Source organism: Hoplias malabaricus, chromosome 7 (genome assembly GCF_029633855.1).
Source record: "Hoplias malabaricus isolate fHopMal1 chromosome 7, fHopMal1.hap1, whole genome shotgun sequence".
NCBI lineage: Eukaryota > Metazoa > Chordata > Actinopteri > Characiformes > Erythrinidae > Hoplias > Hoplias malabaricus.
The window spans coordinates 16,430,776-16,448,793 of record NC_089806.1 but is presented as its reverse complement, the minus strand read 5'-3'; the positions used below and the strand labels follow the sequence as shown (position 1 = coordinate 16,448,793).

At 40.3% G+C, this 18,018-nt stretch overlaps 1 protein-coding gene across 2 annotated transcripts in view; it reads right to left on the bottom strand.

Annotated features, from left to right (window-relative positions):
- The window catches only part of LOC136702251 (MAM domain-containing glycosylphosphatidylinositol anchor protein 2-like), a 224,236-nt gene that overhangs the window by 96,008 nt on the left and 110,210 nt on the right, over window positions 1-18,018 (bottom strand). For both annotated transcript variants that reach the window (XM_066677224.1, XM_066677225.1), the window contains exon 4: window positions 1,550-1,746. In XM_066677224.1, the coding sequence (XP_066533321.1) occupies window positions 1,550-1,746 (197 nt within the window). The remainder of the gene's footprint in view (window positions 1-1,549; window positions 1,747-18,018) is intronic.

The window sequence follows — 18,018 nt, the reverse complement described above, 5'->3', positions numbered from 1 at the left end:
TCTAGGTCACCGTTTTAGGACTCAGTGGTGGTAGATGAATGTTTCACACAGAGGGACAGAATCAGAGGCATGACTGTGGTCACTGTGACGTCCAGCAGTGTGACAACGATGACTGTGCCAAACCAGCCTTTCAGCAGTTTTGAGGTTCAGTCCCAGTGCCATCAAAGCCCCTTGGCCCCCACCCACCCAAACCACAAACACTGCTAGTCTCTCTCCCCTCTGTACACCACCATGGGTGAAATTCTAAGCTGGCATTTAGAGGCACAAAAACAACAAATGCAGAATAGGCTTTGAATGTGTCCCCTGATCTTTCTGTTTTCGGAAAAACTCTCAGCGGGGAGGGCGGCAGAGAGAGAGAGAGAAGAAAGGAGAGAGCCTGGAATGGAAGCGACATGCTCCTCTTTACTAATTACCAGCGCCATTCCCATGCTGGGTTGGAAATGCCACCTCTGTGTTTCAGTGTGTCTGTTTGAAAGCAATGAGAATGAATAGAAGAGAAAGCTCAGATTGGCCTCTTCATCTCCACCTGATTATCTGTGTTCTGCTGCCTCCTGCTGAATCTTACTGCAGTGTAAAACACTAATGACGATGACAATGTACTAAGGCAGTGTTCCGACTCTACTAGAGCGGCCGATTTTTACCCAGTTAAACTGCATCAAACATAAACCCACAACGCCAAACTTTTGCGTACATCTGCTCATCCAGGATTTCATCCTTATATAGCGTTATTACTAGGGAGTGAGTTCTCAACTTTGTTGCTGTAACAGTCTCTGTGCTTCTGAAAAGGCATACCAACACCGTGGAACACAGCTGTGAGGATTTGACGCCTTCCTGCCACAAGAATACTAGTGAAGAACCCTAGTGAAGAAGGTTGGATGTTAGTTCAAGATCATAAACATTCCTCCCACCCATTCTAGAGGTGAAGAATGGATTTCCATGACTCTAGAGAACACTGCTCCACTGCTCAAGCATTACACTTTAAGCCCTGTGGGATATGCTTCTCATGGGGCATGGTAACCTTAGTCTCCATGCTAGAACTTCATGAGATTCTCAAGGCTGGACCCAAGGAAGTTTTTTTTTCATTTTAAACTGATTTTAGTTGTAGAGTATACAAAGCACATTGAACGGTGCTAAATAGACACCAGTGGTCAATACATTTGGGCAGCATTGAAAAATAAAATCAATTAACCTTAACTCAATATATCGATCAGACGGTCAATGTTTATTTGTCTGCAATGACCTCAAACTGTGCAAAGTGTATCTGATGATTTGACAGAGTAAAACCTGTGTTCATTTAAAATATGCACCAACCAACAGAAAGTCTGCAGACATTTAGTCTTTGTGTGTGTGTTTTCCAAAATTCAGTTTGGTTTTATTTGTAAAATATGTTTAAAACGGCAGATGCTAGCAGCAGTTGTACTGTGTCCAGACATTCTTTTCGGCCTTTACATTGTGTCCTGCACCTGTATCTGACTATAGCAGGATTTGCACTCTCTTGTAAAATTTCTTTTTTGGGTTATAGCTTCTCTGGCTCTGAAAGTTCTCTTACCTGTGTGAAGAAAGGCTCATAGATCTCAACACCTTTGTCAGAACCCTGAGAAAGAACGTCCCTGCCCCTGTGCCAGCTGTAGCGAACTGGAGGGTTGGAGTTGGCCACGCAGCGGAGGAACACAGTTCTCTCGTAGTAAAACTGCTCTTTGGCTTCTCCTATACTCTGATGGACCGTCACCACTGGGTCATCCAGATCTGTCCAAAAAACAGAGATGTAGTGATATAAGTTTGGGTGACCATGGCCAAATTACACATTGTGTGAAAATAAGTTAAACCATCCTTCTATATACTGACAATTTCTGAATCATTAATACTGTGTTTACCTCACATGATTATTATAGAATTGTAAAACAAACAAACAAACAAATAAAATATAACAGTAAGATAAAATTGGATGTGAAGAAAATGGCTTGCTATGTATATGTTTGTTTAATTGGATGGATAAAATGGATTTATAAAGTCATGTAATCAATCATTTGCATTAGAGTACATTTCCATTTTTTCATTACAGAATTAAGACAATACAAAATAATAAAAAAAAAAACTTAAACCAAATATTTTTCCACCCCCCACCCCACCCTGATACAGTTGTAATGAATGCTGTTCAGATAATAATACTGCATATTCACATAAGTCTGAAATTATAATTAACAAATTAACACCAGGTTCCCTCTATTAAGAACAAACCATTCTAAAACTACCTCTTACTGCATTTCCACACATTTATATGTTATTTTGAACTTTTTCCACAAGCGTGTAAGAATTATTGCACATACTGGATGAAACTGTAACCCATCATATATTGAATTACTTTCTTCAATATGATCGAGGATTGACATGGGATTTGGTTCTGAAATTCCAAAGAACGAAAAAGACATCTCTTCAAGTGCAGTACTGCTCTCTAAGCCCAAAGGCAGCAGACACCTACATCAAATATGTAGCAGGTGGCATGGTAAGTGAAATGTTGCAATGGGGCAAATCACTCAGAATTTTCATTGGCTTTTCCAGTGGTGGAAGAAAAAAAATCATTTTAGAAGCTGCCAGGCTCCAAATCTATTTTTACTCACTTTGCCAAGGGCACACTGCCTTTCTTAATCAAGGACCTGCAATGCCTATCCCCCAGCTAGGACACCATGTGGACATGTGAGAACACTAGAGTGGACGTGCAACATATATAGTACTAGGTAAAGGTCAAAGTCCATCCTTTATTTACTTAATTTGCACTCAAAACAGCCAGTTATTAATTTGCTCTGGAGATATATCTTAGGAGATTACACGTAATATAATCCACTTGTGTAAGCAAGGGCAAAGTCGAATGAAAATAACAGCAAACGCGGGCTGACACAAGTAGAGATCTAAAATGATTAAAAGATATAGTGAGAATAAAACTCCTAAGAAACATGCCAAACCTGGCTAACCAACAAATCTGTCCCCATCAGATAAACAGCATTTAAACCTTTCACTTTGGATGCATCAGGAGACAGGAGAAAATCAAGCTCCACTCTAGCTTCAGATATTGGGAGAGTGGTTGGGTGGTGGTGGGGGGTGGTCCACATGATTTTAAAAGCTGTCTGAGATTCACGTCACAGCTTGAACTTTTGACTTTACAAGTTCTTTTTCAAAGCTGGTCTGAGTGATGTGTGTTCAAGGCCTGGTCAGGCATTAGTCTGGCCTGATTTAAATGGATCTTAAGTTAATAATTTTCTACGCTTGCCACATTAACTCTTGGCAAATGTCATTTGTCATGAGTTTGATGTCATTTCACTTGCTAATGCTGGCTTTATAGCCACATATATATTTTTTAACTTGTCCATTCAAGCTCTGGATGAACCAGGCGAGACCCTTGGGTTCCGCTCAGCAAGAGACACGATCAATTTACCAGGCGTTCTAATCAGAAGTTAAAGAGTCAGATGGCCACTGAATAAAAGACATTGGATTGGAATCAGAAATGATTAGTGTTGACCTTTTTTCCTGACCATGGAGCCCATAACCGTCTTAATAAACATCCTCTGCTCATGCCATTAAGGTTTAGAGAGGAAATACGGGACACGTTGAAAATGTTAATCAGTGAACGCACCCTTTAATTTAGCGTCTACTTTCTCCCTGCTACCCTCCCTCCCTCCTTAGGGTGAATGAAGATCCCAGCCTAATCAGGGAGTGCAGGGAGCCCACCAGAATGCTGATTCCTCACTTTCATTAAGGCACGTTCTGCCCTGCAGCCCCTTAATCAAAATCTAGAGGCGGTCAATACTTCATCCAGGATCCATTACAGCCATGCAGGTAGGAGCAATTACCTTTAAGACGACGGTGACGCGCTCAGAAGCGAGCAATTGAGTGCGGCTGTTTTGGCACAAGGCGATTGCCTTAAATAAATACACTGATTCATTACAGAGAAAGGAGGGGCTGTAAAGCTTATCGGCACACTTTGCGCCACTCCTATCCGACCTAATGCTTTTGATTACGTGGCAGAGATAAGAACAAGGGCAGTCAGAGGAATACTACCATCATCCCACAACAAGAAACATCCATCCCACCTCTAGCTTATTAAAAAAAAAATCCAACAGTACTTCTATCCCAGCAAATTTCTTTGAAATTAATTCATTTAGACAATTTAAAGACTGAAAAATGGCTACTTTTACTATTTAGTTGTTGAGTTTTCTGTGTAATGTTTTCTGTTTTCATTTGCAGGTTAAGAAAAAAAAGTCAACAACAATACCTTAAAGACTCTTGACAAAAAACAAAATATGGCCTGGCTATTCCACCTTGTAAAACATCCCACTACTGGTTCTGAAGCAGGAACGGATGTAGAATTGTAGGGGCTATAGTGTTCCAGGTTTGCAACATCCTTTAAGTGTGTTACCGTGTGAGTGGCTGTGACGAAACATTTACAATTTGTCAGATGGCTATTTATAGGTAGGCATATGCAAAAAAGCAAGTGGGCGCTGGGAGCTACCCAAGATAAATATGTAAATATGCAAATGTACAAACTGGATTAAAAATACGATGAATTTCAAAACAAAATCCCACCTCCCCTCCTCCAACAACCATCAATCTCGCTCTGCTACAAGTGCCCATGTTGACGTGGCGCAATTACCCATCATGCAAAGCAGGAGTCACGCTTGATGGATTCCTGCGCTTAAATTCCGAGGCCGTAAGCAGAAAACACACTACTCTACTCGTTTCCTCGGTGTGCACATTTCAGTAGATACACAGACCTCAGCCTCTCTTCAGGGGTGCTGCAGTTTTACCAAAGTGTTTAATGGACTATCAAGTTTGTTGACATATGCCCATCGTGCTAGAGCTTTCTCTGGGATTTCCTGCACACTAGCCATTGAGATTTCACAAACAAGCAAGGCAATCCTCACTTCTGCACATTTCTACACTTATGACTTTTACTCTCAAAAAAAAAGTCCTTGTCACCATCATTGTTTCATAATATTTAGTTATTCAGGTTTTGTTGCATTTGTTTTATATGATCAAATTCAACCCTAAATATATGTTCCATGTAAGGATCAACACAGTGTTTTAACTTAAAACATTGAAATACTTAAGCAGTGACACACAAGGTCGAGTGCCGAAGAGCAGTACACCAGTGCTTATATCTCATGTTATAGCACAAACCTTGAGTGCATTATTGTGATTTTACCACAGTTCGTTATCACTGTTAATTATTCAGTTTAAAGATAAAGAAGACAGAGAAAAATTATTTGTTTGTTTATCAACCTTCCGCGAGGAAGAGCAGTTCCATTTTGCTCTTTTCAATGAACTATGGATCTTTAACTTGTGCGATGTTGGACCAGTCCAGGATTTCTGAACTTTGGTTCTCTCCAGCGAGCCGGTCCGTGTTCACACCAGATTTGTTGGGAAACAAGGATGCATTATTCAGAGCTGATCTCTGTCTAAATCAGGACAGAAACAGAGATAAACACATCAAGTCAATAAAATGCCATGCTTTAAGCTTTGTTTACAGCAGATTCAGATCTTTGTGATACATATCATACACTAAACGATGCCAAGTTCTCTCTGATTAAGTTAAAAGTGAGTATTTTAGAGTATAGCTCCAGAGCCTTGCTGCTGAGCTAGTGAACGAGAGCAGTGTAGAAAAATGATGTGCCCCGACTGAAATTAAACACAATCACTGACACCACATATATGTAGCAATTTGCTATTTTCATTTTGATGTTTTTTAGTTCATTTAAAACAAAAGCTGCAAGAAAACATTTTATTTCAACTTACACTGAAATTTATGGATATCTGCTCTCTGGGAAAGTAACTGTTTAGAGGGGGTTTTGTTTTGGCAGCACCACAGTATATGTCTCACTCTTGCCACCCCTAAATATTCAAGTCCACTCAGTTTAATTAAGGGTAACTTTTTTCCCTCCTCATTGACCGATCTCCACAACACCAGGGGTTGAATAGTGACAACAGTAAACCATCCGTAATGCTATTCTCTGCTGCTTTAATATGAGGACAAACAGTAGACACTAAAATAGCACATTTACTAGAAACTGAACAATTTCTGCTTCTTTAATGGAACATGATCAACTAGAGTCATGAAGCTCTGTGTGTTTTACATGCGTAAAAGAATACCTGCACAGAGACTATAATTCAGTGCTATAAAGGTCTGTTTTTTTACATTGTGTGTACACCACAGGCTGTTTTTACTTATCTACCTATCGATTCATGGACTGTAGCATGTCTGGGAGTAAGAGACAACTTTGGGTGATTCTTGAGAATTGAAATGTTAAAAGAGAACAAACTACATTTAGGACAGTTCCATGCTAGCTCTATCATTAGATGTGGTGTTGACTTGGTTTAAATTGGACGATTCGGTTGACTCCACAAACCCGGTGTTGTGTGTCGCTAAATGACAGTCACAAAGTACAGCCAGGGTACCACTATGCAAAGTTATGAGGCAAATAAAGATCTATAGCCAGTTCATGGCATTAAAAATGTGTGAAACTGATCAGGAGTGGGTCATGTCATTAATTCATATCATTAATACAATCACAGATTCCATCAGGGCAACACACAGTACATTAACCTCCTTGGGATTCAGCATGCCCTTCTACAGAACATATAGGGTAAAACCTGGAAAATGTGTTATATATATATATATATATATATTAATCACTGACATGTTTCACATTAATGTCATAACTCTGATAGCCCTATAGGAAAAAAAGAAAAAAGTAAAAAACAAGCTTTCTAAGCTCAATTAAAGACAACATTATCATCTGGAGGGTAAAGGATAGTGTTCTCTGCTCAGAACAATGAAGCAGTAATCCTTACCACAGAGCCCTGAAGGATATTTCTTGACACTCTGGTTGGTCACTATGCTGAGTATCCATGCAGAGGAGGCTGGGGGCTTAATCAGACACAGGGCTTTTTCCCAGCGTAATCTATAGTAGTCATTACGGGGGGAAAAAGCCCATCAAGCCCATCAAGCTGTCAGAGCTAGGTGTCACAAGGCTGGAATTAAATTCCCCCTGACTGTGTGGCACTAATCACTGTCCCAGCTTGATTACACGCAGCACCGCTGACCCGCCTGACATTTGCATGGCAGCTTTCTGTGTAAAAATAGTCCCATTAAGGCAAAGATAAGCAATTTGCCTCTGAGCCGGAAACAGGGGGATGGGGAGGTAGGAAACTCACAAACTTGTCATTTACCAGATGCACCACTAATGAGGTGATGGATACAGTGGCGTCTGGGGTTCTGAGGGGACAACTACGTTCATAAACCCCCCGTAGGCCTAAGATATGGAGCTGCGATTTTAGAGGGAAAGGCTATCACCTGCCACTAAGCTCTGAGGGGCTACATACTTGATATCACCCCCTTCAGCACCGAGATATATAAGTAACAAGCTTTATCCATGTGTGTTTATTGCCCTCATTATTTCAATAACCTCACTTTAATTATACAATCAAAGGAACATTTTATTTGATCAACGTGTTCTCAACAAACATTTTAAAAGGTTTGTAGACACCTGTGAAGTGCCTGTGAGATACTTTAAACTGAACCCACTGTTCACAGAGATAGGCACTTGTTGACAGTTATTTTAATCTTCCTTTTTCCAGTAGAACTGGTTCATCTAGAATAGATGCAGGGTCATCGTGTCCAATTCTAAATGATGGCTAGAGGGATATAAAGCCCCACCAAACACTGTGCTGTGAAGCAGTAAAACGGATTTTCTTGGAGTGATGGATGGTCCACTACTGCTGGAATGAGCCGCATTGTTGACTGTGATTGCTCTCTAATCACCCAACATCAGCCTATCATAAAATGGACAAATGGAAATGCTCCAAAACTACTTTGAGACAAATTCTCACTGGTACAGTCAATGGTTTTATCACCTATTCCAAGAAGCTATCTCTAATAGACACCACCTCATCCTCGAGATCTAAACACAGCCCACAGCTACGCGTATGCTCCCAGGTCTAGAAGGGGTTTTGGGCAGTGGCAAAAGCTGTGGACCCGTTTTTGCCACTAAGCTACGAACAAGGTCTAGATGGATGATTTCACATATTAAGAGTGGCTGCTGAAATTGTGACTCGGGCAAAAGGAAGATTAAGTGTCTGTTCACAGCAAGATTTGGCCGAGCAAGAGTGACTTTGTCTAACGCTCAGACACTGTGCGGCTATCAGTCGGCAAATTAAAGCTGCCATTACAAAAGAGACTTATCACCACAGAATGGGATGCTTCATAAAGGCACATGGCAGCCAGAAATGACATAATTCTCTTTGCAATTGTGAATCCTGGAAAACCAGGCCAACAGAGAGTGAGAGAGGATCAATACGGCCACATCAGCACATACCGCAACACCTCCAAGTCTGCAATAACAGTACAACACAGGCAGGATAGAATTGTCAAATATACTTCAATAAGGGAAAGAAAAAGAACACAAAAACAGAGCTTGTGCCCTTAATTGGGTGTGTTATTGGATGCAGGATTTTTTTTGTTCCATTATTCATGCACATGGATTTTGAAGTGTGTCTCTCTCTTTGATAATGAGAAATTCTTTTGAAGTTTTCCTCCTCTGCACTACCTGCCTTGTGCTTCAGTCTATATCTCATTGGAGGGACCATTACAGCTTTATAATGATAAATACATTACTCTAGCTGAGAGAAGTGTTAGAGTGGAACCAATAAATAAAATATTATGCAGAGAGAGAGAGAGAGAGAGAGAGAGAGAGAGAGAGAGAGAGAGAGAGAGAGAGACCGCAATTGAGCAACACAAACCTCCCAGTGATCATTTCAGATGAGAGATATTTCTGCTTCACTGGTCCACTTACAGATCTTCGATATACTGAAAGATAAATAAAACGTACTCCCCATGAAACATACACAACCTCAAAAAAATCAAACCAACACCCGAGAAAAAAACCTGAAGTGACCTCTGCACCACTGAACAGAAACACAGACAACACAGCACCAAAGCCAGTTATTCATTTTTCATGACTGCTTTCTGGGGAGATTAGATATGAGTTTATCCACATGCATAGGGAAGTAGAATTCACAGCAAAAACAGACATTTCCCCAAAAACTGAGTTAAAGATATAGTACAAGACACGGAGAAAATAGAGCTCCTAACGTCCACGCAAGACCTTGTAGGCTACAGCCACCAGACAAAGGGTTCTTAATGTTTTCTTTGTTGAGGGACAGGTGAAAAACCTGAGCTCCATTCTTGCATTAGATGTTTTTATCCATTCTTCCATTGTGAGAACAGAACTCAACAATATTGCTTTGATAGAACGTTAAGATCTCACCAAGCCATTAGTGAGCAAAGGAAACAAAACAGAAAAATGCTTGTAAATGATACAATGCTGCTAAAAATCTCAGAACAAAGGACTGGCAACCCCACTGCACAGATCTCCAAAGCAATGAACATTCATTCATTCATTGTGTGTAATAGCATATCCAGTTCAGGGTCGTGATGGGTCCGGAGCCTACCCCGGAATCACTGGACACACCCTGGAGGGGGCGCCCGTCCTTCACAAGGTGACACTCACACCTATGGACACTTTTTTTTTTTTTTTGAGTCGCCAATCCACCTACCAATGTGTGTTTTTGGACCGTGGAAGGAAACCAGAGCACCTGGAGAAAACCCACAGGGACACGGAGAGAACACACCAAACTCCTTACAGACAGTCAGCCAGAGCGGGACTAGAACTCACAACCTCCAGGACCCAGAAGCTGTGTGACTGCAACACTACCTGCTGCGCCACCGTGCCGCCCAGCACTGAACGTGTTTGAGGCGATTTGAACAGTAAGAAACAGAAAAAAAGCAACCAAATTCTTAGACAGAGATTTGGAGGTGTTGGGGGACATAGATTGAGATCACTGAATATTCAGTGTCCTCTACAAGTCTACGTGGTATACACTGCAATGCTTAAAAGAGTAACAAAGAAGGTTATAGCATAGCTGATGTTACTGTTCATTTTCAAAATAAAAGCTTACAAGGAGTTAATGTGCAGAAAATTGCTTATAATTTATGTGCAATTAATTGGGTAAACCATATCATCAAATCTCACTCTATAGGCCCACTGTGCAGAGGGGAGTAAGAAAAAGACCATTGACTCAGTTGTTCCATAAAATCTGTGCATCACTATATCATTAACTCATGCATAAAGCTAATAGAGGTCTAGACTGTGGATATGGCATTTGCATTGCACAGGCTGAGGATTCTCAACACAAAGGTCAATAATGTGTCAAGGAAGCTTTAATAAGGTTTAAATATGATCAATCATTAATAATCAATCAGGCTAAAGGTTTAAGAGATATATCTCAAGCAAATTGATGTAATTGATTGGACAGTCAGATATTGACACAGCTTCTTAGATTCACACAGGAAAAACAAATATTGAAATGCATAACTTTTAATTGCAACATTTAAGGGTTAATGCCTAAAGCCATTTTTAATTTGAGATTTTGGGTAACACCATACAGGAATCCCAGCCCTTTTTAGTGCATTAGCATTTGGTCCATTGGCTGCCCAGTTGTTCCTGGCCATCTGTGTGTCATTGCATCGTTAGGTCATGCATAACAAAGCTAACATAAGGTCTGGAGTGGATTCTTCATGTGGCATTTGCATCTGGGAGCTGTTGCACAACATGAGGACCACACAAGTGTTGATGCCAGCAAAGCAGGCTGTAACAAGACTGCAAAATCAGAAAAAATCAATCACACAGAGAGACAACTTTGAAAGCTAAATAAATGTCTAGTTATTTACACTTCCTTGAGAACGTTTTGCTATAGCTGTTGTTATATTTCAACCACTTGAATATCATTGATGGCACTAAGCACTGACTCTATGACTCTATTAAAGGTGCATGATTGCAAAAATCAAGGTTGGAATTGGCAGATTTTCTTCACTTTACTCAAATTTGGCAATCAGTCAGTTTATTACTTGTCATTTTAGCTGATCTATATTACACTTTTGTGCCACTTACTTTCTATGTACCACTTTCTATTTCTTGTTATTTTTAATAAACCACATATTTTTCAGTTCCAAATATAAAATGGCAATTTGGTCTTAATAAAGTGCAATTAACATTATTACACTGCAACTTTGGCTAATGGAGATATTACGGAGTGTTTCACTTTGTTCATTTAGATCATTAGTGTGTGAGCTTCAGGTTTAAAAAAAAGCCTCAAGAAAATCAGCCAACAAAATAGGCCATCAGCCAATTTAGCCACGAAGGAATCGAAATCAGCCATAAAAATTAATGGTCAGTGCAGCACTAGGCCCAATATCTCTTAAAAATACACACTCAGGGTCTAACAGCCACCACCTTAAACCTTACAACTTAAGAACTAACGTTATTTGTTTTACTCTTTGGCGGTACCTAATCATTGTTGTAAGGAATTGCATTTCCATTTGATTTATATCATGTAGGTCCAAGTTGAATCCCAGAGAAGGGAAAAGGCCTATAAGATGGTTGCTCAATGAAACATGAACTATTTCTCACATTCAACTCACGAAAATGTATCTCCTCTTTTAACTTTATTAGTAATATTAAATCATATATCACTCTGGTGATACTTCACCCATCCAAGGCCTGAAGCCCAACAGAGCACAACTTGTCTCTGTCTCACTCCCTGCAAGGACAGGATGATGCACTGTCCTTGCACTCATCACACAGCACTCCTTAGCATCTGTGGGCGTCTGTAAACTAACATAAGAGTAGTGTAATTAGTGTGTTAATTCTATGTGTTAAACTAACCAAGCAGAAGCTGAAAAAGAAGAAATGTGCTTCACATCTCAGAGGAAGGACATGCTAACTTCCTCCCTCTCAGTGTGGTAGCATCACATGACTCAGGGAAACCCTAAGAATGGGGTGGATATTGTGGGTAAATTGCAGGTACAACTGGATAAAAGATAAATAAATAAGGTCATATAATAGGCTGATATATGAGACATTTCTAACACTGCTTCCATCTGAGTGTAGTGTAGTGTAGTGTAATTAATTAAGTCTTCACATTCACCTGCAAGTAAAGAGCTTAATCACCTTTGTTGTTTGCAGCTTTGGCAGTGCATTTGAAAAGCACTAAAAGTTCTGTAGGTCTGGACCAAATGGTGCGAGTGTGCAGTTCAAAAAGCCATGCTGCCATCTTTACCACCTTCCAAAAGCAGGCATTGAATAAGTCAATACACGTTTTTCACACTGAAGGCTCTAGGAGTGCAAATCATTGTTGTTATTAAAAATAAATAAATAAAACCTATATATATCCGGGTGACTGTCTGTGAGGAGTTTGCTGTGTTCTCCCTGTGTCTGCGTGGGTTTCCTCTGGTTTCCTCCCAGAGTCCAAAAACACACGTTGGTAGGTGGATTGGCGACTCAAAAGTGTGAATATGTGTTGCCCTGTGAAGGACTGGTGCCCCCTCCAGGGAAAGCAGTTACAGATAATGAATGAATGAATTCACCAGTCTATTCTACACAGAGTGGGTCCCCCACAATGGGGAAGCATTTTTAAAAACACTACAGCAAGTCTAGTCAACATCAACATGGCACAATGTGTAGGAAAATCATTGGAGATAATGACTGACTATTCTTTTAAGTTTAAAGCTTAGATGGATTTTTGCTTGTACTTGAAATATACAGTATTATAGACTAATCAGCCATAACATTAAAGTGACATTTTTGTTTTTACAATCAGTTTTCATTCTCTCAGCTCCACTGACCCTGCAGTTTGCTTTAAAGGCAAAGACGAAGGCCTAGAGGACGACCAACACAACATGCAACAGCTGCTGTCTCTCACTTTACATTTACAAGCTGGGACAAGGTAGGTGTGTCTAACAGAGTGGTCAGTGAGTGCACACATGTGTGAGAGGTCACCATATCATCTCTGCAGGCCATCATACATTTCTCGAAAGGCACCTGTTGGTCTGACAGCCACAGATTCATGCACACAGAAAACTCAGGGTCAAAAATGTACCACCTTCAAACCAGAAAAGGCTGGGATGTTACAGATAATGCAAACACACCAACAAACAAACAAAATACATAAATATAATAAATAAATGAATAAAATAGCCCACACTCCAGGGTTGTGCCCAGTGATTCCGAGTAGGCTCCGGACCCACCGTGACCCTGAATTGGATAAGTGGTTACAGACAATGAATGAATGAATAAATGAATGAGTAAAAATAAAATAACCGAAATGCAGACATTGCAGATAGTATGAATATGAGATAGCTAATATTTTGTCTGGTTTACTTTATTTGTAAACATACATCCATTTCTGCCATTCAGGCCTGCAACACATTCCCAAAAAAGTTGAGATTGGCACAGTTTAAGGCGAGGAATGATGCAACAGAATGAAATAATGATGTGATTTGGAGCTGTTGATTTCCAGAGGTGATTTAATCACAACTTGGTACAAAAGCAGAACCCAGGAAAGACCTAGCCTTTTAGGAGCACAAAGTCTCGGCCTCGAGAACAGTCATTCATCTCCAATCAGTATAAGTGCATGGGCTCTGTATTGCTTTGCCAAACATTTGTTAGGCACTACACTATGTAGTTACATCCAGAAATGTCAGTTAAAATATCCCTGTGCCAAAAGGAAGCCGTATGCTAACTGTGTTCACAAGCGTTTTTGGCTTCTGGGCTTGGAGGCATCTGGGATGGAGCAATCCACAGTGGAAGCATGTAGTGTGGTCAGACTGTTCATCCTTCTAAAAGAACATAAAGTGTACACATAACAGGCTTGGTGTGTGATGTTGTGAATGTAGAGAGCTGAAATATGTTGAATAGCATCACAGTGATTTCTATACACTGCAGCTAACAAGTGATGTGAGAAGTGGTAATAACACTGCACAAGACCTATGAGAAATGAATACATAGAAAATGCACATTTTCCATCAGTAGCTGCCTAATCTACGTCAATAAAATGAAAAGTCAGGACACAAATTATATATAATGCTGGAGCCATATGAAAACCTCAAAAGCGTAGCAGAAGAAAGAAAATGGATGCCATTCATCAAGAAATCTTTGCATGGTTTAAAAGGCACATGATGTGAAAGGCTTAGTGAAGATAAACGGCCTATGTTTTAAATCTGTTTTTTAGATTAAACAGCAAAAGACATTTAACCATTTAATAGCAATAAAAAACTATTTCTTCTCTATTTAAACTGTGATGTCTCCATGGCAGTGTTTCGCTTTTCTTTTGCAATGGACTGATCAATACTTTGAAGGTAGTTAAACATTAAATATCTACAAATGTCATAAACTCATCTCAGGATCACAATCAAAAACACTAGGTAGTAATTTTACCTTAAAATTAACAAATTAATTAATACATTATCTGTAACCGCTTATCCCATTCAGGGTCATGGTGGGTCCAGAGCCCACCTGGAGTCACTGGGTGCAAGGCAGGAACATACCCTAGAGGGGGCGCCAGTCCTCCACAGGGTGACTCACACATTCACACCTACAGACACTTTTAAGTCACCAATCCACCTACCAACTTGTGTTTTTGGACCGTGGGAGGAAAGTAAAGCACACAGACACAGGGAGAACACGCCAAACTGCTCACAGACAGTCACCCGGAGCAAGACTTGAACCCACAACCTCCAGGTCCCTGGAGCTGTGTGACTGCGACACTACCTGCTGCGCCACCGTGCCACCCACCCTAAGAATTACAGCTTCAAAATAATGGTGTATCTCCATTGACCTGTAATAGGGAGCACAGTGCCTCTCCCGTTGCTACTCAGCCTCCAAACTGCAGAAACTGCACTGAAATTTGGAGGAAGGCAGGAACCAACTCCTTTTCCTTACCCTATCACCCTCAAGGCCAGGAGCAAGTATACCACGTCTTACCTAGTTTTGCTTTAAACCAATCAGTAACACACACAAATATACAAATAAAAATAAAATAATCAGTAACCAGCTCTTTAGAATATACACTCACTCCGAAGCTTGTTAGCAAATTGTAGTCCATTTAACAAAAAAGGCAGCACTGTGCATCTTTCACACAATGAAGGCATTATGGTACCACACACAAAGCTCCATTTCCACATTCACTTTACTAGAACCAATATAGTTCAGGTCCTCTGGGGGATAGAAGTGAATGAGTTATAGCCAGTGTCTCTGAATGCATTACTGGCAAGACAGTCAGGGTTCAGGGAAAATAAGAGCTAATCACATAAAAGATGATCAGTGACTGGTCTACAGCTGGTCTTTTGGGATAACACACAAGCAGAAAATAGAAAATCCTAAAAAATAGAGGGCCGTAGATTTTATTAAAAATATAATACCCCCAATTTAAATTTAAATCTAAATCGTTGTATATATACCATTTCACATGTGTTAAAGAGTCTAAAGCTTCAGGGTCCAGTTTCCCAGACCCGGATTAAGCTAAAGCCTTGACTAACAGGCTCAAAATAAGCAGCACAATTTTGTAGGGCTCAGTTCTTTGCTTGGGTACACACACCTTGCTACACCAATAAGAGTCCGTAGGCAAGACTCTCAACTCCCAAAACAACAATCGTTTACTGTAACATGATTAGAATGGTAAGCTACATTGGGTTAATGTAAAATTAGTCCAAACATGAAGAAAATATCTTGCAATATCTAAACAGATATCCATTGCTCTCTAGTGGCGTTACACAAGCTGAAAAGCATCTGCTGTCCAGTAAGAGACAGAACAACTGTGTAAACAATCTAAAGACAACCTTCCTGAAATCCACGAGGCCTGCACTGCACTCATTCTGTTTGGACTCCTGCAACTCGATCTTCATCAGTGACAGGTGTTTTCGATTGGGTCATCCACAGGGAGAGGATATGTGTGTGTGTGTGATAGAGAGAGTGTGTATATAATGTGTGTATATTTGGGGGGGGGTGGATAGACAAGGCCAATGCCAGCAGTATCCGTTCTTCCTTCGTGGTGATGGAGATGAGGAAATAATGAGGCCCAATAGGCAAGTCAGAGGGGTAATGAATCTCTTCTTCATCGTCTCCTGGAGACAGTGGCGTCTGCCCGGCTTCATCTCCGCACCAATTCATCTCAGAGGAAAACAAGCCACAGCCACCATGTCTCAGACAAACTTAACTCCAGCCTTCCACTAAAAACCAGACAAAACAAATGTCTGACCTCACCTCCAGCTGACAGCACACGTTCCTGAAACTGTCTTTCTACAGAAAGAGCACTAGTTAACACAGAATGCACCTCTACAGCCATACTTGCTTGGATCATGCAAAAAAAAAAAAAAAAAAAAAACAAACAAAAAAAAAAAACCAACAACAAAGGACACAGTGTCTGTTATGGGAAGCACTGAATAGCACCTCCAAAATGTGAGCGAGTTAGGGTGGGAGTAATAAACCTGATACACAAGGTGCTTATCAGATAAAACCTCTGGTCCTGGAGGAACCCTGCCCTGCACATTTTAATGCTTACCCTGCTCCCACCACAGCTGATTCAACTGATCAGCTCAGTAACAAATGCTTTCAAAGTCGCAGGGCTTGGGTTAAAGCAGGGAGTCCACTTAAAACATGCCTGAGGGGGTGCCTCCAGGGCCAGGGTTGAGAAACACTGAACTAAAAAATTGTAGCAAAACATCCCCAGAGATGAAGAAGGTAATTCCCCTTTGCCTCACATTAACAAGCTTTGGTGACAATGTATAACAATGCCTTTCAAGTTTATTTGCCATAAAGGGGGATTTATTAATTTTTCTATATCTGTTAGGAAATCTAGTAGAAGATAAATAATAAATGAGTTTATATACAACGGATATTCATAGTTAGACTAAATTTGTAAAGTCATAACTTATTCAGGGTTGCATTTAGTAAGTCAGGATTTTGAGATGAATTTCCATGTAAGTCCCATGTAAGTATGATGTAAGGTTATTCGTGTATTTGCAGAAAAATCACCAATTGACCATATTATTTATTAATTTCTCAGCATCAAGGGGAAAAAACAATGGAAACATTTAACAGAGAATTACACTATAATATAAATTACAACTAAATATATCTTTGTATACACTTATTTCTGTCTCTGAATTAGCTGTAATCAAATAAATTGTTCTGTGATTTTTTGAATTATTTGTATTACCTACACTTAGAGGCTTACAAGTAGTTTTGACTAATAAAAAATGGAGTGGAACAGATTATATGCTTTATTTGAATTTTTTATTCATTCATTATCTGTAATCACTTATCCAATTCAGGGTCTCGGTGGGTCCAGAGCCTACCTGGAATCATTGGGCGCAAGGCGGGAATACACCCTGGAGCCAGTCCTTCACAGGGCAACACACACACATTCACTCACACACCTACGGACACTTTCGAGTCGCCAATCCACCTACCAACGTGTGTTTTTGGACTGTGGGAGGAAACCGGAGCACCCGGAGGAAACCCACGCAGACACGGGGAGAACACACCAACTCCTCACAGACAGTCACCCAAAGTGGGAATCGAACCCACAACCTCCAGGTCCCTGAAGCTGTGTGACTGCGACACTACCTGCTGCGCCACCGTGCCGCCCGTTTTTATTTATTCATATATTTATTTATTTTTTACTATAAAAGTAAACTATCCAAGATTTTGAACGTTAATAAATCAGCAGATATCTAAGAACAATGTAAATTTAGAGAGAAATAAAGGCACTCTGAGCAGAAAGAAGTCATGCTGTTCAAGGCCTTAGGTGTGACCAAAAGCCCTAAAATGCATTTTTTAAATCTCCTTTCCTCCTTGACCTGGAAACTGATGTTGTCATTCCACCTTAAGACTTGTCAAAATACTGGAAGAGATGAAAAAAGATACTTAAAACCCCCGCCAAGGTTTTGGAGTGACATCACTGCATGCATGCCCACAGAGTCTCTGACCAAGACTACACATGTAACCCCTATTCACAAGTCTTCAGCAGGTATATGCACAAATATAAGCTGGTATTTGACATTCACAACACAATCAAAAAGGACATAATTGCCATATATGTGCAGGCTCTGTGCAGTAGCTGTGAATAGCT